The 26,017-nt window shown below is 48.9% G+C and overlaps 2 protein-coding genes and 2 pseudogenes across 11 annotated transcripts in view; all 4 read left to right on the plus strand.

The window, feature by feature from the left end:
- Brd4 (bromodomain containing 4) overlaps positions 1-12,385 on the plus strand; it is a 76,342-nt gene extending 63,957 nt beyond the window's left edge. For 6 of the 10 annotated variants that reach the window (XM_038318023.1, XM_038318022.1, XM_038318024.1 and 3 more), the window contains 8 exons: positions 5,177-5,229; positions 5,360-5,735; positions 6,303-6,896; positions 9,292-9,666; positions 9,788-9,918; positions 10,043-10,248; positions 10,331-10,574; positions 10,830-12,385. In XM_038318023.1, the coding sequence (XP_038173951.1) occupies positions 5,177-5,229; positions 5,360-5,735; positions 6,303-6,896; positions 9,292-9,666; positions 9,788-9,918; positions 10,043-10,248; positions 10,331-10,574; positions 10,830-10,898 (2,048 nt within the window). In that variant the 3' untranslated portion in view covers positions 10,899-12,385. Of the gene's footprint in view, positions 1-938; positions 3,035-5,176; positions 5,230-5,357; positions 5,736-6,302; positions 6,897-9,291; positions 9,667-9,787; positions 9,919-10,042; positions 10,249-10,330; positions 10,575-10,829 lie in introns of those variants that run through there. The other 4 variants (XR_005284199.2, XM_038318030.2, XM_038318026.1 and 1 more) reach the window with 3 other exon arrangements.
- A 2,857-nt stretch (positions 12,386-15,242) lies between these two features.
- Positions 15,243-15,535, plus strand: LOC119808200 (annotated as a pseudogene).
- A 2,733-nt stretch (positions 15,536-18,268) lies between these two features.
- Positions 18,269-22,601, plus strand: Ephx3 (epoxide hydrolase 3). Its single transcript, XM_038319341.1, is given in 8 exon segments — positions 18,269-18,667; positions 18,669-18,683; positions 18,830-18,915; positions 19,271-19,428; positions 19,566-19,694; positions 21,938-22,041; positions 22,135-22,271; positions 22,373-22,601. Coding segments are annotated over 8 exon segments (1,257 nt in total).
- Positions 22,602-22,720: 119 nt separating this feature from the next.
- LOC119807285 lies at positions 22,721-24,779 on the plus strand (annotated as a pseudogene).
- The last annotated feature ends 1,238 nt before the right edge of the window (positions 24,780-26,017 follow it).

Genomic DNA, 26,017 nt, shown 5'->3' on the forward strand with positions numbered 1-26,017 from the left:
TCCTGCTGCCAGAATGTGGCAGTTGTTTCAGAAAGGTGTAAGGCCCCTCAAGATTGGGAATTGTGCAGAGCCAGGTGGCACATCTAGAAGTCCAGGAGTTACAGTTTGGAGGGATTTGGGGCTTCCCTGGGGTGAGGGCCAGCCTTGTGGAATGTGGCCTACAGTAAGAGGCTGAGTGGGCGGGTTTTTCCCAGGCATGTTCTGGGACTAGGGATTGTTACATCCATAATTCCAGCAGAGGCGCCACTCTGCTACGTGTGGGAACCAGTCCAGGCCCCTCTCTGGAGCAGAATCCATATTGGATGGCCTGAAAAGGGATGGAAAAGACAAGGCCTTTTCTCTGGCCTCTCCCGCCCCTCAACAAATGTTGTCACCAGTTCCTCTTTTTATAGTTTCTGCTTTTGTTTTGGGGATATGGTGGTAGTAGAGATGACTTTGCTCCTTGCCTTCCTCAGTGGGAAATGTATAATGTAGTGCTGCCTCCTTTGTTGGGACCTTTTCTTCCCTAACCACATTATGTGGAAAGGTTGGTTAGCTGACGCTTGGTGACTTTGATTATACCTGGCTGGTAAGAGACAACTCAGCACCTCTCTCATTCTAATGGGACATCAGGGGTAAAGAAAATACCAGTGCACTCAGACAGGGCACATATGGAACTCGTTAAGAGAAACAGTTGTTCTGTTGAGAAGTGCAGACAGGCTTCAGGCAATTTTAGAGACTTCTACATATATTGTGGCCTTTGTGTATGCAGATTTATCCATCCCTGTTGAAGCAGGCCAGGCAGGGATGGGACTCTTGGTTTCCAATAAGGTTCTCCTGTGCCCTTTCAGTCACTAGGGCACAGAAGCTGGCTCAGTCTGCAATTCTTCTGTTCTTGTAACTTGAACGGTACATTCCACACCATTCTCTCACACTGGTTTCTTTCTCCCTCTACGTAGGTCCTGCCTAATCATTGGACACGGACTCTTAATAAAACGGTCTTCAGTTCCAGATTCCTTCCCAGCGAGCTATAGCTTAAGTCCATTTTCTTCAGTGAAAGGGACAGAACTCCATCAAGTTATGGAATTGCTCAGAGCCCTGGGCCTGTCCCCTGGGGTGGATTAGTCATGTTCAGCAGCATACATGTAGTCTCACCTTCAGGAAGGCTGCCTGCCTGGCCTGCTGCCTGGTCCTCTCTGTACAAAGACTGCCTGGCTGTCCAGCCCAGCTTCCCTGGTCATCTGGGGTCCTCTGGGTGGGTGGCATCTCCTTGAGGATGATAATAACCCCCTCTATGCATATGTGTGGTGCTGCTCTGTGTGAAGCCTGATTGCAGTGTGTTTTCTCTCTTCATCCCTTCCCTCTTTTCTGAGACTCCAAACCTTGCAGTGACTTTAGCCCAGGAAAGATATAATTCACCCTGAGGATGAACATTTTGACCTATGTGGGGCCTTTAGAGGCCAACTGGTTTCCCAAAGGCTATTTAGATCCACTCTGGCTGACTTGATGAGGTGGAGACTGTGACCAGCTTTAGTTTATCTATTGCCTCCTGAAGTCTCCATTGTTCCCATAGAGCACTAAAAGTTAAGTGGTCTGGTGGGCATTTCCCCAAGTTCTTTGGTCTTTTCTCTTCAAGCCACATAAGAAAAATACCTTCATGGCTGCTAAGGGACATAAAAGGCCCATCAGGCCCCACTAGCAAACCCTGTCAGGCTCTGGGAAGTGGGCAAGAAGGATATCATGGCTCCTTGTGCAGTGCTTCTCCAAGTTCTGTTGTCACCCATGTCATTGTCCAAGACCATCTTCATCTTCCTATAATGTCAGTCAGAATTATTGGGGTTAGAGCAGGAAAGAATGGGCCACATCATCCAAACCTTTACAGAGACAAACCAAAGTAGGCTGGGTTTTTTTTTTCCTTTTTTTGGAGGGGGGGGGGTGTCCTTAAAAAACAAGTATTGGCCCTGACCATTTTTTACTCACAAATCTCGCATCTTAGCAGAAAACTGACTGCCCAACGTTAAAAGGCACCCCCAAGGAATTTCATCTGCATTTTAGCAGGTTCTTTCCTTTTTTAAAATGTGCTTTTACATACTTCTGAGAAGACTGACACATTGGAGCCTGCCTTCTCCTAGGGCTTAAAGCAGGCTGAGGTGGTGCTATGCCCTTTCCCAGGTTCTAGAATCCTTGGGTTGCTTGCTGCCCTGTACCTGATAAGGCCTTTGGGTCTCAGGCTCCCTCGAACATCCAATGGCTCCTCAGTGATACCGCTGAGTTCATAGGCCATTCCAAGTCCTCTGTATCTAGCTTCAAGTTAGCTTCTTTTGCCAAACAGACTATTTTGAGCTGCCCTTTGGCCTGTGCGTGACGTGTTCCCAGTGAACTTGGCTTGACTGGGATGGGGGGGGGGGGGTGCTTCTTGCCCAGATATTCCCACAGGACAGTTGGGAAGCTGTTGGCATTATCTTTCTGGGAAGATTTTTTTTGCTATCTTGGACCAAATGATGGCCTACATTCCCACAGTATCGTGACTATGTGCTGCCCCTGCCCTTCCCCACACCCTCTATACACGGGACAACTTGTCCTTTATATTCTTTACTGTCCAGAATATCCCTGGTTATGTGCGTCTTCTGTGTGACAGGAACACTTAGGACCTGTTGAACTTGAAAGATCTTCAGACTATCAATTGTATTTGGTGACCTGGGTACACAGCAGCCAGAAAGGACAGCATCCCACCTACTTTTCCTTGTTCCTAGTTTTTTCTGTTCCTGGGCAACGGGAGGTACCCTTGGAGGGCCTTAGTGTACCAACTGGCTGTGGGGTCCTGATGGGAGCCATCCAGGACAGTAGAGGGCTCTTCTCTGCCCCATATTGCCTTAGCCTGCCCTTAAACCTTTGTCTCCTTTATTCAAGTGGGGCTGGGCTGGGGTGGAAGAAATCAGTGTTTGAATCAGATTTTACAAGATCATTTTACTTTGTACTATGCCATCCTAATGTAAAGATGGAATTTGTGTTGGAGTTTAAGATTGTTATGGAATAAAGATCACATAGTATTTGAGGCCATCTCCATGTAACTCTTTCTAGAGAGTTTTGTGTGGGGGGTGTCTGGAGCTCGTGTGTCATGAAGCTGTGTGCTTACTGTCTTGTCTTCTTACTGGCAACCCAACACAAGCATTGGGCCACAGGAGCTTCACGGGAGCCTCACAACATGCAACTTCACTAGTTCCACCTAGGCCTGGGGCATGGGGGGGCTGCCTGTGCCTCCTCTTGCAGTCTGAAGATTCCAGAATATTCCTGTGACCTTTCCAATGCAGCTGACATGCTTCCTAGAACCTGGGTATCCAACTGCTCTTGCCTGGTCTTGTGGACCTCTGCTCATAATATGAGGCAGGTGTGAGGGGTTGGAGCCATTGTCCCTTTAGTGTAAGTGGGCAAACAATGCTTTGTTCAATGTTACCAGACAACAGGCGGAGCCCCTCTCCTTCCTAGATAGCTCACATTCAGTTTAGCATCTGGGTAACACCTCTAGTGCTTTCCCAGGTCACACTTGACACAGTGGTTCAGCTTTATCCCCTAGCTTCTCTATGCTGAAATCCCCTCAAGAGTGTACTCAGCATTTATTTTGAGCAACCTTCCTCCCAACCAAGTCCTTTTCTCTCCCCCTTCCCACTCCACCTTTTTACACTGGAAGTGCTAATAGAGGAGCCTGTCCACTCACTGACTGTCCCAGCCACCCCCCCCCCCCACTACTGAGTTAGCGGCTGTGCCCCCCTGCCATACAAATCCTTCTGCTTCCATACTCAAAGCAACCAAATGTCCGGATTCTATAAATCTTCCCAGCATCCCCCTTTAAAATGTTTTCCCTTTAAGAGAGTTTCTTACCAAGTTTGTTCTTCTGACCCAAGGAGAGCCCTGCTTCCTGGCATCAAGATTTGGGGCTCAGCCTTGGGTTTCCATATGCTGGGTGTCCTTACTTGCTGCCCTTTGCCATTTGTATGAAGACATAGTTTTGGGTGCTAGGGTCTTTCTGTGTCTTGTCAGTGTTGCATGGAGTGGCAAACTTAGGCATAAGGTCCCATCTTAACTCCTGCTGGTAACATGCTACATAGCAGGGGCCATGCCCTGCACAGTAGCTTGACACAGCTACGAACAGAGAAGTAACCTCGACGCTAGCAGTAAGAACTGGTACTCTGACAAGGTGTTTGGGGTAAGCCATAGCAAAGAAACAAATCATTCTTTCGTGACAGAATCTGAAAGGCTCTGTACTATGGATGGACCCAGACTCCAACCTGGTATAATTGTACTGTTTGTTAGCCCAGAAGCGCTGGCCAAGTTGTTAATCCTTCTCCTGGAGCATTCTGCTGGTAAACTTTCCTTATTACAGAGTCTAACGTGGTGACAGAGGTATGCACCTAGATTTTTAACAAGCCTCACAAAGACTGACACATTCACATACCTGAAGCACCAGGCCTTCAGCCTCTTGAAGAGCCAGGGCACATTAACTGTTTCAGAGAAGGGACATGACTTGAGAATCAGAGAAAGGGGGTCAATGCCATGCCATCTATTTGGCAGCAAGCACCTACCCTCTTTGTTCATGGTCGTTCTGGGGAGGCCATCCTGCTTCCTTATTTCCAAAAGGTAAAACTTTCTGTGTTAGTTCTCTACAGAAATTTACTTAGCTACCCTGTGACTCTGGTCAGGTCATGCACTGATCTCTCTCAGGTCCTGCTTGAACACTCTGAGGCAAAGAAGGTTCCTAAATTGTTGTTTCAGCTGTGTGGCCTTGAATGGTTGTCCTCGCTTTTTAGAGTATTGTTCTCAACTGTCCAATACATGGGTTATTGCAAACATCCTGACTCATTGCGAAACATAGCAGGTAATAGTCTAGAGTGTGCTGACACTACTGCCTAAGGTCTAACTCATGAATTGGGGAAATGTAAGGTAAGGTCTCTATAATTCAGATTCTGATATAGCCAGGGCCTTGGCTATTTCTGGTGCCTGTAGTCTGGAGCTTACTGAGGCATTTTCCAGGCATAGTTCCTTGGGAAAACCACGGAGAGGTGGATAGGTGACACGCCCACCCTGATGGCCCAGTGCAGTCTAGCCTTTGTCCTGAGTGTCCTGTATTGTCCTCTTCTGTATCCAAGGCCAATCCATGATTACTCCCCCAGAGTCTCACTACCTTGTCTTCTCTCTGCAGAGATGGCACCCAAGTCAAAAAAGAAGGGACACCCTGGGAGGGACCAAAAAAAGGTATGTGCTTCAGGGGTGTCTCCTCCTCGGGTGTTAGATGACCCCCTTAGCTGAAAGGATGCTGTGGATCTGACCCCGACTGTTTTCTCATGTCTGACATCAACCTGTGTATCTTTTTGTATGTCTACAGCATCATCACCATCACCATCCACAGATGCAGACAGCCCCAGCTCCTGTGCCCCAGCAGCCACCTCCGCCTCCCCAGCAGCCTCCTCCACCCCCACCTCCGCAGCAGCAGCAGCAACAGCAACCCCCACCCCCACCCCCGCCGCCCTCCATGCCACAGCAGACTGCCCCAGCGATGAAGTCCTCGCCCCCACCCTTCATCACTGCCCAGGTACCCGTCCTGGAACCACAGCTACCAGGCAGTGTGTTTGACCCTATTGGCCACTTCACCCAGCCCATCTTGCACCTGCCGCAGCCGGAGCTGCCACCTCATCTGCCCCAGCCGCCTGAGCACAGCACTCCACCCCATCTCAACCAGCATACCGTAGTTTCTCCTCCAGGTGAGCCATGGCCATCTCTCTTTTTGCCACCTTGGTTCTACCACATCATTACCAGGTATCTAGGTTCCCTGTTAGCATCAACAATCAAGTCAGTTGCTTCTCTGGGACCTGACTGGCATGTCAGAAGATTGTAGTTATGGGGTCCAGGCATTGTGTTAGAAAAGATTGGACTTGTCTGCAACTCTAGGTTTAGGGCATGGAGGAGACATTCGTTCTCAATAGTTTACTGTAGAACATGGATGGGGTGGAGAGTTGCTCAAATTGTTGGCATACTGGTAAATGTCTGTGAATAGGTATCAGACCTACAGTGAAGCTTGAAGGTCTGTGCAGGGAACTAGAGGAAGGGTCAGGGACACAAAATATAGGACAGGATGACTGCAAGGAGCCTACTCCAATTGGTCTTTCTGGAAGCTGTCTTTATTGTGCTATTTGGAAGCTTGGGAAAATTGGAGGAAGAACAGAAAGAGGTCACCATATTCTAAACAAGGTCGGGACAGAGCAGAAAAGACAGTCCAGAATCATAGATAGATAACTAAGGCCTCACTTCCATATTTTTTGTCATTCCAGCTTTGCACAATGCGCTGCCCCAGCAACCATCTCGGCCTAGCAACCGAGCCGCTGCTCTGCCCCCAAAGCCTACCCGACCCCCAGCTGTGTCCCCTGCCCTGGCGCAGCCCTCCCTACTCCCCCAGCCACCTATGGCTCAGCCCCCCCAAGTGCTGCTGGAAGATGAAGAGCCACCTGCCCCACCCCTCACCTCAATGCAGATGCAGTTATACCTACAGCAGCTGCAGAAGGTGCAGCCCCCCACACCACTACTCCCTTCTGTGAAGGTGCAATCCCAACCCCCACCGCCTTTGCCGCCCCCACCCCACCCTTCTGTTCAGCAGCAGCAGCTCCAGCAACAGCCTCCACCACCCCCACCTCCCCAGCCCCAACCACCACCCCAGCAACAGCACCAGCCCCCACCACGGCCAGTTCACTTGCCATCCATGCCCTTTTCTGCTCACATCCAGCAACCCCCGCCACCCCCAGGCCAGCAGCCTACTCACCCACCCACAGGCCAGCAGCCACCTCCTCCACCACAGCCTGCTAAGCCCCAGCAAGTCATCCAGCATCACCCTTCCCCCCGACACCACAAGTCAGACCCCTACTCAGCTGGTAAGTAGCCTATTTTTGTACTCGGAGTCTGGAGATGGGCCTGGTGATTTATTCTGGCAATGTGGTGTTTCTAGCTTCAGAGCCAAACTTTGTAGCACTGTGTAGTTGGGAATATCACTGCCCCTGCTTTGTGTTTATCAGGTTGTCTTGCTCACAAGCAGAGATAGCCCAGACAAAGACCTCCCTTGACCTTACTCCTACTAAGTAGAAGCCAGGATCTACCCATTTAAGGTTAGGATAGGTTTCTTAGAGATGACCATGAGGTGAGCAGAAGCTAATTGGTGAACAGGTTGGGAATCAGGCTCTGTATACTGATCCCTGAAGACCCAGGTGGCATTGCATGGCCCATGTTGGTGAATATGGCTGGGACTCAGGAACCATGCCTCTCTCCAGCCTAGTGCAGACTTCCCATTCTTCAACAGTGTTGCTTAGGCCATACCTTTCACCCTTCTTTTTTGTTTATTTGTTTGCTTGCTTCCTTGCTTTTTAAAGACAGTTTCTCTGTGGAGCCCTGGCTGTCTTGGAACTTGATCTGTAGAGCAGACTGGCCTTGAACTCACACAGATCTGCCTGTCTGCCTCCTGAGTGCGAGTGCGTGTGCCACCACCTCGGGGCTTCTTATTCTTCGGGCACTTGACTTTTAAATGCTGGTAACCAAAATGCTCTGGCCATCTATGGCTGGAAAAGGTTCTAATGATGTTTGAGCTATAGAATGGCGTACCTGGACTCACGAGGCACTATACATTTACAATGTGGTCTGTCTTAGGGTTGAGCTAAATTGAGCAACAAAGCAGGATTGTGACCTCTCCTAGACTCAACACAAGCTGCCAGGTGCACCATGCCCTGAGCTGAGAGCAGCTGTTGGTTCTCTCTGGAAACAGTAGAGTTGGACATGGCCACCCATGCAGCTATGCTGTTACTACCCTGTGCAAGGAAGCTGATTAACAGGTGGCAGGAGAGTCAACCAGTTCTGGACAGGACAGCCTCCATCCACTTTCTCTTAGCGTCCTCAGGGCCCCACCCATGACACATAAGGAACCATATGGGTTGGGACCTAGCTGACAGCTCTGGGATAAAAACCAAATTCAGTTGGACTCCCGGCCAATTTCCCAACACCATCCCTGAACTGCTAAGACAGCTCTCCAAAGCCACCAACAAAATCCTAGACCAAAGCCTTCTGTTGTCCATCCAGGTCAGCCTCACAAAATGTTCTTGACAACACTGCCACGGGTAAACTACGGACAAGTGGAGCCAGGGTGCTAGCTTCCAAGGGAGTTCTGACAAGCTGAAAACTCACCCTACTAGATTTTGGTGCTAGCCCAACAATGTAGTCAAGAGTCTGCCACATAGGTGATATTATGGTCTGCTTTAGGTCTGCCAAATTGGACACCTTAGACTGGAGGAGAGAGGGTGAGATATGGGAGGATCTAAGGATTCCTGTGCTAGCTAGTATAGTAGCTTAGAAATGGAACCTGGAAGACTAGTCTGGGCTGTAGCTAACTGAGCTATAAACAGGTGGCAAGGCCCCTTTCTAGCTGGGATTTATGTGGAGAGCAAGCTATGTGGGAATGGCTGAGATTCAGCTTCTCCAGTTCCCAGACTCTGGCTCACTAAACTAGCTCAGTTTCCTTACTGGTACAGCTGAGTGTCAGAACTAAATGTTCGGAATTTCCTTTGCTAGCATAGAGCTCCCTAGCACTCCTAACCTGTGCTGTGTACTTAGGTGGCCACCTTACACCTGTTGCTTAGATGTGGGTAGTAGACTGACTGAGCTCTGGGACCTGTTGTACTTGCCTTGCCCAGGTAGAAGTCAGTCCCAACATTCTGTAGGATGAGCTTGGAAGCCGCATTGGGGGAAGACCATCTTCACCCCAGGGCCTGGGCTCCGTTTCCTCTGCAACCACACATACTATAGGGGCCAAAGTGGATTATCTGGTTGAGTCTTTAGAATTTGTTTATCATCTCCCTTGTATAGCCCAGGTTAAATTTAGAGCTTTCTGGGGGCTTTTAAAAAGCTCTGGCATGCAGGTGCCACATGAGATCTAATGTGTTGGGTTATGTGTTTAGTGAAGCTTCCTGGGTAATGCTGAGGTGCAGAAGAATCAAACCTTGGAACTTAGCACCTTAGAACTACAGAAAAGCTTTTGGGGGCATCCAACTTAGGAGCATAAACAGGCTCCGCATTTTGGGACTGGGGATTCTCATTCCCTCAAGGTAGGGTGGTCATGTTCTTACCAGGTATAATAGATACTGTAAGTCTCCAAGCTTGTTTGGGCCACATGATAGTCTATGACTAGCCTGGCCTTTCTTTCATTACTGTTTTTTCAAGGCACAAATGGCTCAGGGCTAATGGCCTGTATACTAGCCCCAACACAGTTCTTGTCTTGTCTCCTAGGTCACCTTCGTGAAGCCCCCTCTCCGCTTATGATACATTCCCCTCAGATGCCACAGTTCCAGAGTCTGACTCATCAATCTCCACCTCAGCAAAGTGTCCAGCCTAAGAAGCAGGTAAAGGGCAGAGCTGAGCCACAGCCCCCAGGGCCAGTCATGGGCCGAGGCCAGGGATGCCCACCTGCCTCACCGGCTGCCGTGCCTATGCTGTCCCAGGAGCTGCGCCCACCCTCAGTCGTCCAGCCCCAGCCCCTGGTGGTAGTAAAGGAGGAGAAGATTCATTCACCAATCATCCGCAGCGAGCCTTTCAGCACCTCACTGCGACCAGAGCCCCCCAAGCACCCAGAGAGCATCAAGGCCCCAGGCCACCTGCCCCAGCGTGAGTGTCCTCCCTGCCTGCACCTGGGACTTGGGCCCCAGACCCATGTTGGTGATGACCTATACGCCATGAGCCACACCTTTCAGGTGGCCCAGACCCACATATCGTTTGTAAATTCTAGGGCCTGAGATGAAGCCTGTAGATGTGGGGAGGCCTGTGATCCGGCCCCCAGAGCAGACTGCACCCCCATCAGGAGCCCCTGACAAGGACAAACAGAAACAGGAGCCAAAAACACCAGTGGCACCCAAAAAGGTAAGGATAGTAGTACTCTGAGGTACTCATCTCTTTGAAATTGAAATAATTTTGGTGAGCATAAGCTTCCTGTCATATCCTGTGCAACAGGTCTTTACCTGGCACCTGATCTCTGCCTCTATAGGACCTGAAAATCAAGAACATGGGCTCCTGGGCCAGTCTGGTACAGAAGCATCCAACCACCCCATCCTCCACAGCCAAGTCCTCAAGTGACAGCTTCGAGCATTTCCGTCGTGCTGCTCGAGAGAAGGAGGAGCGGGAAAAGGCCCTGAAGGCTCAGGCTGAGCATGCGGAGAAGGAGAAGGAGCGGCTGAGGCAGGAGCGTATGAGGTGGGCTGGGGTCCATGCAGGGCACTGGGGCTCCCAGGGCCATACTGGACTCCAGGCTGACCTGGGGCCCCGCTCTGCCCAGGAGCCGAGAGGATGAAGATGCGCTGGAACAGGCACGTCGAGCCCATGAGGAGGCACGACGGCGCCAGGAGCAGCAGCAGCAGCAGCAGAGACAGGAGCAACAGCAGCAGCAGCAGCAGCAGCAGGCAGCTGCTGTGGCCGCTGCCGCCGCCCCCCAAGCCCAGAGTTCTCAACCCCAGTCTATGCTGGACCAGCAGAGGGAATTGGCTCGAAAACGAGAGCAGGAGCGGAGGCGCAGGGAGGCAGTGAGTAGGGGAACCTGGTGGGAACTTTGGGCAGGAGTCCACCTTGAAGATCCTGGGATAAAGGTCGTCCTAGGACCTAGGGAGGGAAGGATAGGCAGTGAGCCCAGGCTGGTTGTAATACACCTGGCTGGTCTCCTGAGTTCACTGGCACCTGGGTTTGAACAGGGGTTAAAAGGACCAGGATGGGTATGAGGGAACAGCACCTGGTGGAACAGTGCACCCCAAACTCACTTCTTCCTCCTTCTTCCCCTCCAGATGGCAGCTACGATTGACATGAATTTCCAGAGTGATCTTTTGTCAATATTTGAAGAAAATCTTTTTTGAGAGCACCTAGGTGACTTCTGCCTTTTTCTGGCAAAAATACTGACTCTCCATAGTGTTAGGGGCAGCAGTGGAAGCAGTAGCAGCGGCCGGAGGTGTCTCTGGGCCTGGCTCTCCTGCATGCTATGCCCGGGGCAGGCCTGACGGGCAGCTGAGGATCACAGAGCCCATCTGCCTTACAGCCAGTCGGACAGACGTCCTACCACACATGCCACCCCTCAGAGGACGTCAGTTCAGAGCACGCCTCAATATGAGTCAAGTGCCGGCTGGACCTGAGGCCTGTGTCCCCGCTTGCGGGGCAGAGGCCCTTCTCTGCGCCAAATGTCTACACAGTATACACAGGACATTGTTGCTGCCGCCACCATGACTGGTTTTCTGTCCCTGAGAACATGACGTTCGTGACGTCCTACCCGTTGGGAGTCTTTCACACCCCAGCCATCGCTGCCCACTCCCAGGAGGTCAGGGCAAGCCTGTGTGGACTGGAACAGCAAGGCACTGGCCCACCCCCTTGCTGGCACTGACTTTGCCTTGAACAGACCCTCTCCCCTCCCCCCACAAGCCTTTAATTGAGAGTCGCTCTCTATAATAAGTGTTCGCTTGTGCAAAAGGGAATAGTGTCATGGAAGTGTGTGTGTGTCCATGGCAATTCAGATAGAGGTGACTGTTCACATATATGGACAGGCCTCACCTGGGGAGTAAGGCCACCAACCAAAGTCAGTTCCTTCCCACCTGTGTTTCTGATTTTGTTTTGTTTTGTTTTTCCTATATATATATATATTTTTTTTTTTGTTGAATTCTATTTTATTTTTAATTCTCTCTTCTCCTTCAGACACAGTGGCACTGCTTATCTCCAAAATGGTGTGATCGTCTCCTCATTGAGTGGCGGCTCCCACCGCGCTGTGGGTAGTGTGTGACCGTGGCTGTACTGTATAGTGAACATAGTTGGCATATCTTTGTTTGAAGTTTGTTGGTGACTCCACCAAACTGGTGTTAAAAAAAAAAGCAACAAAAAAAACAAAACAAAAAACTTCACAAAAAACCCACACAAAACAAAATCCTGCTTGTATTCAGTTTCAAACTTTATTAGTCTTATTTTTAATTATAAAACCAGAAAGCTGCAATTTTTTTCCTCTCCCTCTATTTGTTGACTTTGTTTTTGTTTTTTGTTTTTTTATGTCAAATCTGTTTGTTTTTACCAAGAAAGGGAGAGCCTGGGGATGAGGTGGGCCCCAGGCACGGGGGGGGCTGCAGACTGAGGCAGAAGCTCCCCATCTAGCACCTGGTTAGACCAGTGGGCTGCACCCCCCCCCTTTTTTTTTTTAAATTGGAGCCCCTGGTGAGGTTACATGTGCCATGAGAACCCACTACACCACAGTGCTGGTGCCTCGGTGTTGGCCAAACTCTGGAGTCACTGACTGGCTTGACTTTCATATGGTGAATATGCATTTGGTCTGTACTGATCATGGAATAAACACATCTCTCTTTTTTAATGCTGGTGTCTCCCTGACATTTCTTTGTGAACCAACTAGGTTTTCTAGTTTGCTTAGGCTAGGCCCAGGTCCCCAGGTACCTTTGCATAAGATTTAACAACAGTGACCACTGAGCCCCTCTACACTGGCTGGTCCTTCCTTTCCTGGGCAGGAGTTGCTTGGGCTCAGTTTCCCCACAAACTGAAGCTGTAACAGGGAGCCAGAAACCCTGTCAATACCTGAACTAGGTGGTGATGGGCTTCAGTGATACCTTGGCCAATATCCAGACTACACTCTGATTGAGGGCCCTTCTCCATCCTGGTCCCCTCTTCACGCAAGGATCTGGGCTACTTTTCCCACCATGCTTGCCTCTACCTAACTTCTAATTTGATTTAAGCTCAGGGTTAACCAGATACTCCTAGGTAAGTGTACATTCCCTCCAAATAGGATCTCTGTATCCCCACATATCAACACATTTCTGCTGAGAAAGCCTCCAGATGGCTTTGCTGCCTTGTGCTCACCTGTTCACACATGCCCCAGCTACAAGGCATGGGTGGCACCCAAGAACAGTCCCTAAGATGTAAGATAAATAATTATATGTATGCAGAGACAAGTTGAAATGTTTCTAGCACTGTTAATCCATACCTTGGCCCCCTCAACCAGAAAGGCCAACCTCAGTGTAGGGCACAGTTAGGGTACCTAGCCAGTGTTCACTTCCCTATCCTTAAGGTCCTATCCCCCTCCAAGCATTTCATATACTACTGTGCAGGAACAGTGGTGTTCTGGTCCTCTGAGGTTTCTACCACATCCCACTCATGTTTTCTCTCGTTGAGATGATTTCCTCATGCTGGGCCCCACTTTTGAGCTGGGGAAATGATTTATCTGTACGTTCTTGCTCAAGTTTTACATGACCTCCACACCTTCCTGATAGGTGTTCCTCTAACTGGGTTGTAATTAGAACTGGGATCTATTTAATTTCTGACCATTTTCAAATCCTTCTTACAGTTTTAGTCCTATACAAGAATAAGAGGTGTGTACAAGCCCCTAATGTACTGTATGCACGGGTTGCTTGGCCAATAATTATGTCAGTGAATCTTGTATTAAAATACTTTAGACATTTGTAGAAGGGAATTCGTAGACTTTTCACTTATATACTAAAGGGTTTTTTTTTTGTGCAGTTCTCATTGCAAAAATAAACATTTGTACTGAATATAAAGTTACCCTCCTGTGATTACTGATGTCTTTTTGAGTGTAGAATTGGAAAATGGAGGTGAATTGGGGTTTAGAGACAAGATTGTATAGTATGGAGTTCAATGAAGGGAAGTTCTCAGATGCCTATCAGCCAAAGAGCCAAGTCGGAGGCTCAGGAGAGATCCTGGGAACACTTACGTGAGATAATTGATTTTATGGAATATTAAGCCAAAGTTAGCCGGGTGGGGTGGTGGTTCACACTTACATTGCAACACTCAGGAGGGGTGGAGGCAGGAAAAATGTGAGTAGGTGGCCAGCCTGTTCCCCCTCCCCCAAAAAACAATACTAGTTAGTCATGTGAGAAAAGAAAGGATGGTAAAGTCTAAGAACAATAAAGACGTGTAATTCTGCTCAAGTGTGTTGTTTACTGAGGCCAAACAATGTGTATGGCCATTTGCCACGGGTTTAATCATCCTTGGGTAGAATAAATAGTACTGTTTAGAGTCCTGTTTGATAAAGCGTGTAACAGTGGGAAGTGTAGAAAAGTGAGGAACCACGTCCAATAAATGGTGAGAGTGACTTGATAAACCGGGCGGTTGTGGTGCACACCTTTAATGCCAGCACTCTCCGTGAGTTCAGGGCCAGCCAGGTCTACAAGAGCTAGTTCCAGGACAGGCCCCAAAGCTACAGAGAAACCCTGTCTCGGAAAACAAACAAATGAAAAAGTGACTTGATAGACAATGCTCCAAGATGGTAAAAGTATAGCCACTTAGAAGGGAGTGTGGCTCAGCTGGTAGCATGCTTGACAGCATGAAAGAGGTTCCAGGTTCAGTTGCATCATCACACAAGCCAGAGGTGGTGAGATGCATCCCTGTAATTGTAACACCCGGAAACAAAAGCAGGGAGGATCAGAAGTTCCTGGTCATTCCCTAAATTGAAACCAGCTCTAGGGTCTATAGGACCCTGTCCCCTAAGAACTACTCACTTAGGCATCTGTGGCTTTGTTCAGGAGGCTAAAGCACAAGAGGATTATAAGATCTTGTCTCTCTGGACAGTGGTGGCACACTGGAGGTAGAGGCAGGCAGATCTTTGTGAATTTGAGGCTACAGAGTGAGTTCCAGGACAGGCTCCAAAGCTATACAGAAACGCTCGGGGTTGGGGGAGTCTAAAAATTTTGTACAGATGGCTTATGTCTTATAATCTCATAAAGCCAAAAGAGGAGGAGATTGTAGGCCATCCTAAAATACATAATTGTAAGAGTCAGTCTGGAAAAAAATAAATAGTAATTGCCCCCACTTTAGTGAAAATAGATTTTCAGTTAAGGGGGGTGGGTAATTCTGATTATAATTTTCCCTTTCTCTACTCCTAGTTTTGCCCCACCTCCCCTCTCCTGGATCCATTTCCTTTCTGTCTCTCATTAGAAAAGAACAGATTTCTAAAAGACTGAGGTTGGACAAGGCAACCTAGCAGAAGGAAAAAGAGCCCCAAGAGCAGGCTCAAGAATCAGAAACCCTGGCCTGGTGGTGGTGGCACATGCCTTTAAGCCCAGCACTTGGGAGGCAGAGGTAGAGGAATCTATTAGTTCAAGGCCAGCCTGATCTACAAAGGAAGTTCTGGGACAATGAGGGCTACACAGGCTCAAAAAACCCAAACGAGTCCGGTCTCTGGCCTAGGCGGCAGAAGCAAGATGACGAAAGGAACGTCATCCTTCGGAAAGCGTCGCAACAAGACGCACACGTGGTGCCGCCGCTGTGGCTCTAAGGCCTACCACCTTCAGAAGTCTACCTGTGGCAAATGTGGCTACCCTGCCAAGCGCAAGAGAAAGTGTAACTGGAGTGCCAAGGCTAAGAGAGAAACACTACCGGGACTGGGCGGATGAGGCACCTAAAAATTGTCTACCGAAGATTCAGACATGGATTCCGTGAAGGGACAACCCCTAAATCCAAGAGGGCAGCTGTTGCAGCATCCAGTTCATCTTGAGGATTTCAATCTATCATAAAATAAATGTTCTGGTTTCAAAAAAAAAAAAAACAAACGAACAAGAAAAAATTGTTCACACACTCAGAAATCCAAGCTATATACCTGGAAAACCTGGGCAGACTTATGCAGGTCCTATGCTTCAGTCTCTGAGTTCAAATGAGAGCCTTGTTCCCCTGGTGTCCTCCATCCCCTCTGACTCCTTTCCACAGAGGAACCCCTAAAGAAGGGGGTTCCCTGAGCTCTGAGAGAAGGGATTTGATGGAGACCTCCCCTTTAGAGCTGTAGGTTCCAAGGGCTCTGTCTCTGCATCTGCTCCAGGAGCTGCAGGAGGAAGCTTCTCTGATGATAACTGAAAAAGGCATTGCCAGCCTGCAGAGTACCTTCCCACACCAGAGACACTAGAAAATAGGGGTGAAGGCTCCGTGTGAGCACCATCTCCGCTTCTCCATGTTCAATGAGTTGTTTTACCAACAGCCTGGATTGTTTGGGGATTCCCATAGGACCCCCCAATACTAGAACCCCCATTGGTAACAAGAGATGGCCAGCTGGGGTTTCGTATCCCCTATTATTAGGAGACCTCATTCGAATCATCTTATATTTTAGGATGTTTTCACTGCACTAGGTTTCCATACCATCCCTTAAGTGCCCAATTCCAGCTATCTCTCCCCCATTTCCTCTCTCATCCCTATTTCCCCTCCCTACCTGATCCTCCTGTTCCAATCCCCACATGTCCCCACGTGAAATCTAGTCTAAAATTCCTCACAGGGAGATTCATGTTTCCCCCTAGTTCCTTTCTCTATACCTAACCTCTCTGGGTCTACAGATTGTAGGTTGGTTATCATTAATTTTAATGGTTGATTCCCACATTTAAGTTAATTTATACCATATTTATCTTTCTAGGTCTGGGTTACCTCAAGGTGATGTTTTCCTGGTTCCATTCATTTGCCTACAAATTTCATGCCTGCAATTTTTTTTAACGACTGAGTAATAGCAATCAAGTTTTTTGTTTGTTTGTTTGTTTCATTTTTGAGACAGGGTTTCTCTGTAGCTTTGGTGCCTGTCCTGGAACTAGCTCTTGTAGACCAGGCTGGCCTTGAACTCAGAGAGATCTGCCTGCCTCGGCCTCCCGAGTGCTGGGATTAAAGGCATGTGCCACCACCACCCGGCCAGCAATCAAGTTTTTTAAGGCTAAGGGTGAAGCTCCCTGATGAAGTGCTTACCCTGCACGTGCAAAAGCTCTGGGCTCTGTCACTAGTAAGTACCACAGTAACAGAAGCAGCTACAGAAGTGCATCTTTCTAAATAACCAGTATATCTCTGATACCTAAATAACCACCAGAAGAAATCTGAAATCTTGTCAGTGGCCTCAGTGTTGAATGAAGCACAGACTGCTGCTTCTGTGTTGTCCTGGGTTGCTGCTAAGCCAGATATACGACTCCAGGCAAAATGACCTCATCCCCGAATTTCAGGTTCATAATCTAATGTGAGAATATGATAATGCTACCTACATGTACCAGGGTTTCTATAAGGGTTAAATAATGGGTGTTCCTAAAATAGTCAAGGATCTTGAGAAAGGTTGCAAAAGAAGCTAGCCTCTTGCTGAGATACAACTCATACCGGGTACTGCCCTGCTTCCTCTTTGAAACAGAGCCCCAGTGACCCAGTCTGCCCAGGCTAGCTCCAGCTTCCAGTTCTCTGGGAGGCAGGGTCTGCCTATGGTTGTCTGCCACCTACAGAGCCTGCACCTCAACACCGGCTGTTTAACACCTAGGCCCCACCTGTCGTTTAGAAATCAATGGCCACTGCTATCCAATCACAGTCGTGTAGGGGTAAAGCACTGGTGGGTTCATTCAGACCAGGTCAAGGGAATGTCGAGCCCTCTGGCTTGGGAAGTATTGGGGAAGTACACGGGGAGACTCCTCCTGCCCCACACCTGCCTACTACTCCCAGCTGTATAATGTTGTCTGGCCTTCCGCTTCTGGATTTGTTCCACACTCACGTTTCCAGCCCCTTTCCAGCTCCAGAACAAATTTCAGTTCTTGGGTCTGGCCTTTACCCAAGCCTTCAAGCCCAGCCTAGGTCTTTCTCAGCCAAATACAGACTCCGCCTAATTCCTCCTCCACCTTCATAAACCACGCCCTTCACCCTTGCGGGGCTTCTGGACTAAATTAGGTCTATCCACCCTGGATATGCCACGCCCCTTCGTTCAAGGCTTCACCCACCTCACAGGGCGCTTGCCTCTGTTCCTCCAGGCTTCACCTCTCCTTTCTTAAGAGCCTTGCCAGTTGCTGGTTTTGTTTGTTTGTTGTTCGTTTGCTTTTTAATGTAGCCCTGACCGGACTAGAACATGCTTAGTAAAGCGGCTGCCTTCGAACTCAGAGATCTGTCTGTTTCTGCTTCCCGAGGGCTGAGATTAAAGCACCGAGGGGTGCATGTGCTGCAGCATGAGTGTGGACAGAGGACAACTTCTGAGGGTTAGGTCTCTCCTTCCACTGTGTAGTTCCCTGGGATCGAATCTCCAGGCTCTGGACACTGCCGCCTGCTACTGGAATCATTTTAATCCCCTGTTCCTGTCTTAAACTTTATTCAAGATGTCCTAAGGCGCCGCCCACGGTCCCTCTTTTCCCCCAAGTTCCTCCCCAACCACAGAAACCAGGTCCTCTTAGGCTCCACCTCCTCATCCTTAAGTGTCTCATCCGGCCCAGGTAGTTCACCTGCCACTTCGGAGTGAGTCATGTGCGGTGGCAGTCTTTGCCCCAGCGGGTCACCTGCTTCCTCAGCGGGTCCCGCAGCGCTGGACAGCACAGTGGGATCCAAAAACAAAGACGGTGAGCCCCTGGGGCCAGCACCTCCGGGCTCAGTCTTTCCGTCCAGGACTCTGTCCGTCGTCCCCGAGCACGAAGATATGCCGGAGTTTGTGGTGACGGCGCTGTTGGCGCCCTCACGCCTCTCGCTGAAGTTGCTGCGAGCTTTAGTGATGAGCCTGGTGTATTTGGCTGCCTTGGTGGCCGCGGTCGTCTACAGCTGCATCGCGCTCACCAACGTGCTGTGCCGCCCCCGTCGGGGCTGTCGCGGCCGCCAGCGGTTGTCGGCACCTGACTGCCTGAGAGACTCCACGCTGGGCCAGCACTGCTTTTCTGACCCTTAGGGTGAGTGCCTCTTGGAGGCAGGTTTCGTGGGGTGAATGCAGAATGAAGAAAGGGGGTTGAAACGTCCAAATCGATCTCGGAGGCTCGTCTAGGAAGGAAGCTCCCTTACCTTCCTCAGTTCTTACTTAGATTGGGCCCTCCTGCAGAGTTCGGGTCTGCGGCTTCACTATGTCTCCGCTGGTCGTGGCAACGGGCCCCTCATGCTGTTTCTGCATGGCTTCCCAGAGAACTGGTACGTCTGGGTCCCTGGGTTCTGGTGCTCCCTGGACTGGGTAGAGCTCTGACCACGGGTTACTTAGGAAATGGGAACCAACGGGGTTGAGTAGCCATGAGGATACAGAGCATATGAAGTCCACATGGGGTGCAAAGGGATCTAGATGCTGGCCCAGGGGGCTGGTTATCCCCTGAAGAGATTGAACAAGAGGGTTTGCTGAGGTGAGGTGGCCTTGGGCCTCTCTACCTGGGATTCCCCCATTTCCTTTCTAAGAAGTCCAGAGCAGAAATGTGGGGTGACTCAAGGTATCTGCCAGGTATAGGAGGTACATCCTGCAGGCGCTGACTCAACTCCAAACTCCCTCACCCGGCAGGTTCTCCTGGCGCCACCAGCTTCGGGAGTTTCAGAGCCATTTCCATGTGGTAGCTGTCGACCTGCGTGGTTATGGCCCCTCTGATGCTCCAAAGGATGTGGATTGTTATACTGTTGACCTGCTGTTGGCTGATATCAAGGATGTCATTCTAGGCCTGGGTATGAGTCAGTGCCCAGCTCAGGAGAGGCCTGTCCCCGCCCCTCATCTCCTCATCTTCGCCCCTTTTGGGACCCACTCCTATACTCCTGCCTCACCCCTACTAACACCATCGTGTCTGTGCCCCCTACTCCCCCAGGGTACTCCAAGTGCATCCTTGTGAGCCATGACTGGGGGGCTGTCCTTGCCTGGAATTTCTCTATCTACTTCCCGTCTCTAGTGGAGCGGATGGTCGTGGTCAGTGGACCTCCTATGTCAGTGTTCCAAGGTGAGTTGGGAGTGTTGGGATATGCCTCAATGCCAGGGTACTTATACGTACCTGTCACCATGTCAGGGACTGAAATCAATGAGAGTACCCTTAGGAACAATCCACATTTTTTTCTTTGAGCACTTTCAGGTTGGAGGTGAGTCTAACAAAATGCTTTGGACTAGGGCTGGAGTATATGAGCATTTGTTTAGTATATTAGAGGGCCTGGATGTAATCTCCAACGTTTTGAAAGAGAGAAAAGGGAGGGAAAGAGAGAGAGAGAGAGGAGGGAGAGGACGCCCCAGTCAGGAGTGTTTCTGATTTTGTATTTTATTTTATAATATTTACACATATAAAAAGATAACTTGTTGCTAGAGCCTAAATCTAAGCATGAAATTAATTTAATCTTCCTATACACTTTCTACACATAAACTGAAAGTAATTAACACAATAATTTTAGCAATTTTGTATATGAAGGAAGTTTGTGGAGCTGGCTATACTAACATATACCTATTCCTGGCGGGGGCGGGGGCTGGAAAGAGAGCTCAGTAGTGAAGAGCACTCGCTGTTCAAAAAATCCAAGTGCACACCTTTAATCCCAGCGCTCGGGAGGCAGAGGCAGGCGGATCTCTGTGAGTTTGAGGCCAGCCTGGTCTATGGAGCTAGTTCCAAGGGTATACAAAAATACCCAGTCCCAAAAAAAAAAAAAAAAGAAAAAAGAAAGAAAGAAAAAAATGGGGGGAGATGAGGGTGGTCAACCCTGCCTGCCAGTTGCCTAGGATAAACTTGCAGGCGTCCCTTCACAAGGCTCCTGAGCTTATAAAAGTGCTGCTAGCTTCACGTTCCAGCGGAGCGAAACCGAGGCAAAGGCAACAATGTTGTCTCTTCAACCCCCCCCCTCTCTTTTCCTGAGAAAGGAGTCACACTCGTGTAGCCTTAGCCGGCGTGGAGCTTGCTATATCTACCAGACTGGTCTCAGACTCATAGAGAGACATTTGCCTCTGCCTCCTGTACACCCAGCATTGATGTCTTTCTTTTGACAGCAGAGACACAGGCAACTCATCAACCACACCACAACAGGATCAGGTGCCCTCTCTGGCCACCTAATGTCTTTTGTCACTTGGCCTTTATTGGTTAGATGGTGTGGGGGTGGAGGGGGAGGTAACAGAATCTAGCACGTTAAGATTGCTAATCACATACTACTCTACACTGAACTACACCCCATACCTTACCTGAAATAGCACTGTAATCTTTACTGTGTTCGGTATCTGTCTCATTCTACCCCTTTCTGCAGGAGTCTGGTACGCAGTAGGTGCTCAATAAATGTTTACTGGGTGAAACAGGTGTCCAGGCCTAAGCAGGGGAAACTTGCTGGTATCTCTGGGGGCACTCAGGAGCTGCAGAGGGAGGCACCCCATTCTTTTTTGTTTCTTTGTTTGTTTTTGCTTTTTCAAGACAGGGTTTTCTGTGTAACCCTGGCTGTCCTGGAACTTGCACTGTAGACCAGGCTGGCCTCGAACTCAGAGATCCACCTGGCTTTGCCTCCTGTGTGCTGGGATTAAAGGTGTGCGTTACCACTGCCTGTTCTTTTTTTTAATATTTATTTATTTATTTATTTATTACGTATACAATATTCTGTCTGTGTGTATGCCTGCAGGCCAGAAGAGGGCACCAGACCCCATTACAGATGGTTGTGAGCCACCATGTGGTTGCTGGGAATTGAACTCAGGACCTTTGGAAGAGCAAGCAGTGCTCTTAACCTCTGAGCCATCTCTCCAGCCCCCCTGCCTGTTCTTTTTTAAAGAGTTATTTTTGTTATCTTTCTCTGTTTCTCTCTCTCTCTCTCTCTCTCTCTCTCTGTGTGTGTGTGTGTGTGTGTGTGTGTGTGTGTATGTGTGTGGTGTGTGTGTATGTGTGTGTGCATGAATGCCATGGAGGCCAGAAGAGGGCATTAGATTCCATGGAGCTAGATTTACAGGCCACCCAATGTGAGTACTAGGAAACAAACTTAGTTTCCTCTGGAAAAGCAGCAAGCACTTCTAAACACTGAGCCATGGCTCCAGCTTTGCCTGTTCCGCAGCTGTAAAGACAGCTTGGCAGGTCATTACCTGGCCAGAGTGTTCACAGTACTTGACTAGCATCTTCACAGACAGACCAGCAGTAGTGGTGCTCTAGACGCCTGTGTGCCTGAGCTGGGTGCGTAAGGATATAGGATCACAGGGCTATCTCAAGCCCAGAACTCACATCTTTTACGTTCTTCCCAGAATACTCAATCCGTCACATTGGCCAGTTATTCCGATCAAACTACATGTTCCTGTTCCAGCTCCCCTGGCTTCCAGAGACGCTATTATCTTTGTCCGACTTCCAGGTACAGTGAGGGCTGAGGTCTAGGAATGGGGGATAGCAGATTGGGGTTGAGAAGGCTGGACACTGAAACCGGCACTCTACTGTGTACACCCAGATTCTAAAAGCCGTTTTCACCGACCGCAAGACGGGCATCCCTCATCTCACCCCTTGTGAACTCGAAGCTTTCCTTTATCACTTCTCACAACCTGGAGGCCTCACCGGGCCCATCAACTACTATCGGAACCTGTTCAGGTAAGGCTACACCCAGGAGAGAAGCTCAGGAGAGTGCCACCCCCTCCCACGAAAAACCGAGGATAGCCATTTTTCTTTCTAATTGTCTATCTTGGCCATAGGAACTTCCCCCTGGAGCCCCAAGAACTGTCCACACCCACACTGCTGCTGTGGGGGGAGAAAGACCACACCTTACAGCAGGGGCTTGTGGGAGCCATTGGTAGTCGCTTTGTGCCAGGTCGGCTGGAAAGCCACATCCTGCCAGGCAGTGGGCATTGGATTCCACAGAGCCATCCTCAGGAGATGCATCAGCACATGTGGGCCTTCTTGCAAGACCTGCTGGACGAGTAGTCCCTGCTCCCCAGCCCAACAGATACATAATACATGCGGGATCACGTAACCACGTCCTTGTATACCTGAGAGTCTGTGCAGTGTGTGCACAGAATGGACTCCCAGCTCACCCACAACAAATGGCTCCTGCGTTGCACACAAAAAGCAACTATGGGTGCCCTGCCTCACACATAGCATGGGTGTTTGCATGTGTGAGAAACCACTTGGACTCTGGCAGCCAGGAATGCTTCTCCCTTATGGAGTTAGTTGATGGGACTCACCTTTCCAAAGTGTTCCTTCCTCAGTGGCTACACAAACCACAAATTCTATCCTTTCTATCTGGTTTTCCACCTCCAGTCTGCAGCTTAGGGCTTATTCAATAGTGCATGCAATTTTTCTTTTTGTTTTTTGAGACAGAATTTCTCTGTGTAGCCCTGGCTTTCCAGGAACTCACTTTGTAGAGCAGGCTGACCTTGAACTCAAACATTTGCCTGCCTCCACCTCTGGAGTGCTGGGATTAAAGGCCTGCAGCTCCACCACCAGATGCATCCAATTTCTTCCTGATCTACAGGGATACTTGTTAATTAGCTAAAATGAAGTTTCATTTGCTATGAAAAATACAGTGTTTGTGGGAAGGTGACTTAGGAGTTAAGATCATTTGTTGCTCTTGTGGAGAATACGAGTTCAGTTCTCAGCCCTCATATGGGGTTTCACAACCATCTGTAAATCCATGTCCAAGGGATCTGTACCCTCTTCTGGCATCTCTGAGACACAGGCATGCACATAGTGCACACACATACATTCAAGCAAACACTCATACACATAAAAAAAAATTCAATGAAGGGCTGGAGAGACGGCTCAGCGGTTAAGAGCATTGCCTGCTCTTCCAAAGGTCCTGAGTTCAATTCCCAGCAACCACTTGGTGGCTCACAACCATCTGTAATGAGGTCTGCAGGAAGAATACTGTATACATAATAAACAAATAAATAAAAAATTTTTAAAAATTCAATGCAGAAAAAATTTTTTTTCAGAACAGGGTTTCTCTGTGAAGCCTTCACTGTCCTGGAACTCACTCTGTAGACCAGACTGACCTTGAACTCACAGACACCCACCTGCCTCTGCCTCCGGAGTACTGGGATTAAAGGCGTGTACCACCGCTGCCCAGCAAGAAATACATATTTTTAAAAATACAGTGCCTTGGTCACAACAACTGTGTTTTAGCTGCCAAATCACCTAAGCACCGAAAGTTGTATCAGACTCTTTCAGTGATGGGATCACCGGTAAAGAAAGATGTCCAGTAGATGAGGGCACTTGCCACCAAGCCTGACAGTTCAGCTGAATGTGCACACAACCACATGCATTCAAAATAAGTAAATCAACTTTTACAAAGAAAGAGGGGCTTGTTGGACATAATGGTGCCCCTCTGTAGTCTCAACACTTGAAGAGCTGAGGTGAATATTGTCTTATTCACAGCCATCCTGAGCTTCACAGCAATACCATGCCTTAATAAGTGAATAACAAGAGCTTTTCCCCTGCTGCTTCCGAGCTGTGAGGAGGTGGAAGGTAGGGTGTGATCAAGATTCAGCCTTGCGGGGCTGGAGAGATGGCTCAGAGGTTAAGAGCATTGCCTGCTCTTCCAAAGGTCCTGAGTTCAATTCCCAGCAACCACATGGTGGCTCACAACCATCTGTAATGGGGTCTGGTGCCCTCTTCTGGCCTGCAGGCACACACACAGACAGAATATTGTATACATAATAAATAAATATTTTTTAAAAAAAAAAGATTCAGCCTTGCCTGTAATCCGCTGCCAAGGGCCACAGCCGAGGAAGGCATTGCAGCTGGAGGTGTAACGGACCTCAGGACTGCTTTACAAGAGGTGCTGAAGATCGCCGTCATCCACAACAGCCAAGAGTTTGGCATCCGTGAAGCTGTCAGGGTCTTAGACAAATGCTAAGTCCATCCTGTGTGCTGACATCCAGCTGCAATGAGCCTCTGCCAAGCTGCTGGAGACGCTTTGTGCTGAGCAATGTAATCACTGTTGGTGACAACAAGAAACCAGGGGAATGGGTAGGCCTTAAGACTGAGGGGGAGGGGAAGCCAGGTACAGTGGTTGGTTGCAGTTGTGTAGTGGTCAAGGGCTACGGCTAAGACTCTCAGGCCAAGGATGTCTTCGAAGGGTTTAAATGGAGGGAAAAATAAATACAACTTTTAGCTCATTTTCTCAAAAATAAGCAAATAAATAAGAACAACAAAGAGTAAGGAACCTCCCTGCCAGCTTCTAATCACCTCACCAAGAATGAATCCTCATAGGAGGACAGGTGAGTGCTTCCACTCCTCTCCAGCTAACCCAGGGCAGCTCCCAATTATCCCCCTCTCCATCATGACCAAATTCAAGGCAGGTTAAATTCTCTGTTCTCATCCTGTCTCAGATCCTCAGAGAAATTACTATGGGTTTATTAGAAAGCCTGGGATGCTAGACTCGGCACAAGAAGGGACCAGCTCACTGCATGGCCATCTGGAAGCTTGTGATGGTGCTTGTCACTAGGCCTGATGACCTGATGACCTCAATCCCTGAGGCTCACACGATGGAAGGTCAGACCTGACTCTCACAACTTATTCTCTGACCTCCACATGCACACACACACACACACACACACAAACTATATGAAATATATTTCATCTGGGATCCATCTGGGATCTGAGGCCTCCAGCTCTTATTATCTTCTGTCCCAAATTGCCATTTTTTGTTATTCATAGCTGAGGCCAGTGTTGAGCTGGAGATTTTTTTTTTTCAAAGCCTCCTGCGTACTGGGATTACAGGTGTATGTTCTCATATATGACTTGGCCAAGATTCTGCTGAGTGTCTACAGGCCTATAAACCCAGCCTCCAAATGATGGGGTTACAAACAGAGGGTGAGGGTTGGGCATGGTGGGTGGTGCAAGCCTATAATCTCAGTACAGTGGAGGCTGTGGAAGATGATCACAGGTTCAAGGCCAACCTGAGCAACAGAGTGAGCCTGAAACCAGCTAAGGCTACAGAACAAAACCCAGTCTTAGAAAAATAAAACGATTACAGACCAAGTGTGAGGTGGACCACCAGCTCCAAAGTGGTCATAATAATCATAATATTATTTCTATTACCTAATCTTTTATAATTAATTAGCTAATTAGCTGATGTATTTATTTAGAGACAGGGTCTCACTGTATAGCCTAGAATTTGTTATGGAGACCAGGCTGATTGGGAACTCACAGAGATCAGTTGCTTTTGGCTCACTAGTACTTGGATTAAAGGAGTAAAAGGCGTATACTACCATGTCTAGCTGTTTATTATGTTGTTGTTTTTAATTTTTATTTATTTGTTTTGAGACAGGATATCACCTTGTAGCCCTAGCTGGCCTCAAACCCACAGAGATCTACTTGTCACTGCCTCCTAAGAA

Source organism: Arvicola amphibius, chromosome 2 (assembly GCF_903992535.2).
Source record: "Arvicola amphibius chromosome 2, mArvAmp1.2, whole genome shotgun sequence".
Taxonomy (NCBI): Eukaryota; Metazoa; Chordata; class Mammalia; order Rodentia; family Cricetidae; genus Arvicola; species Arvicola amphibius.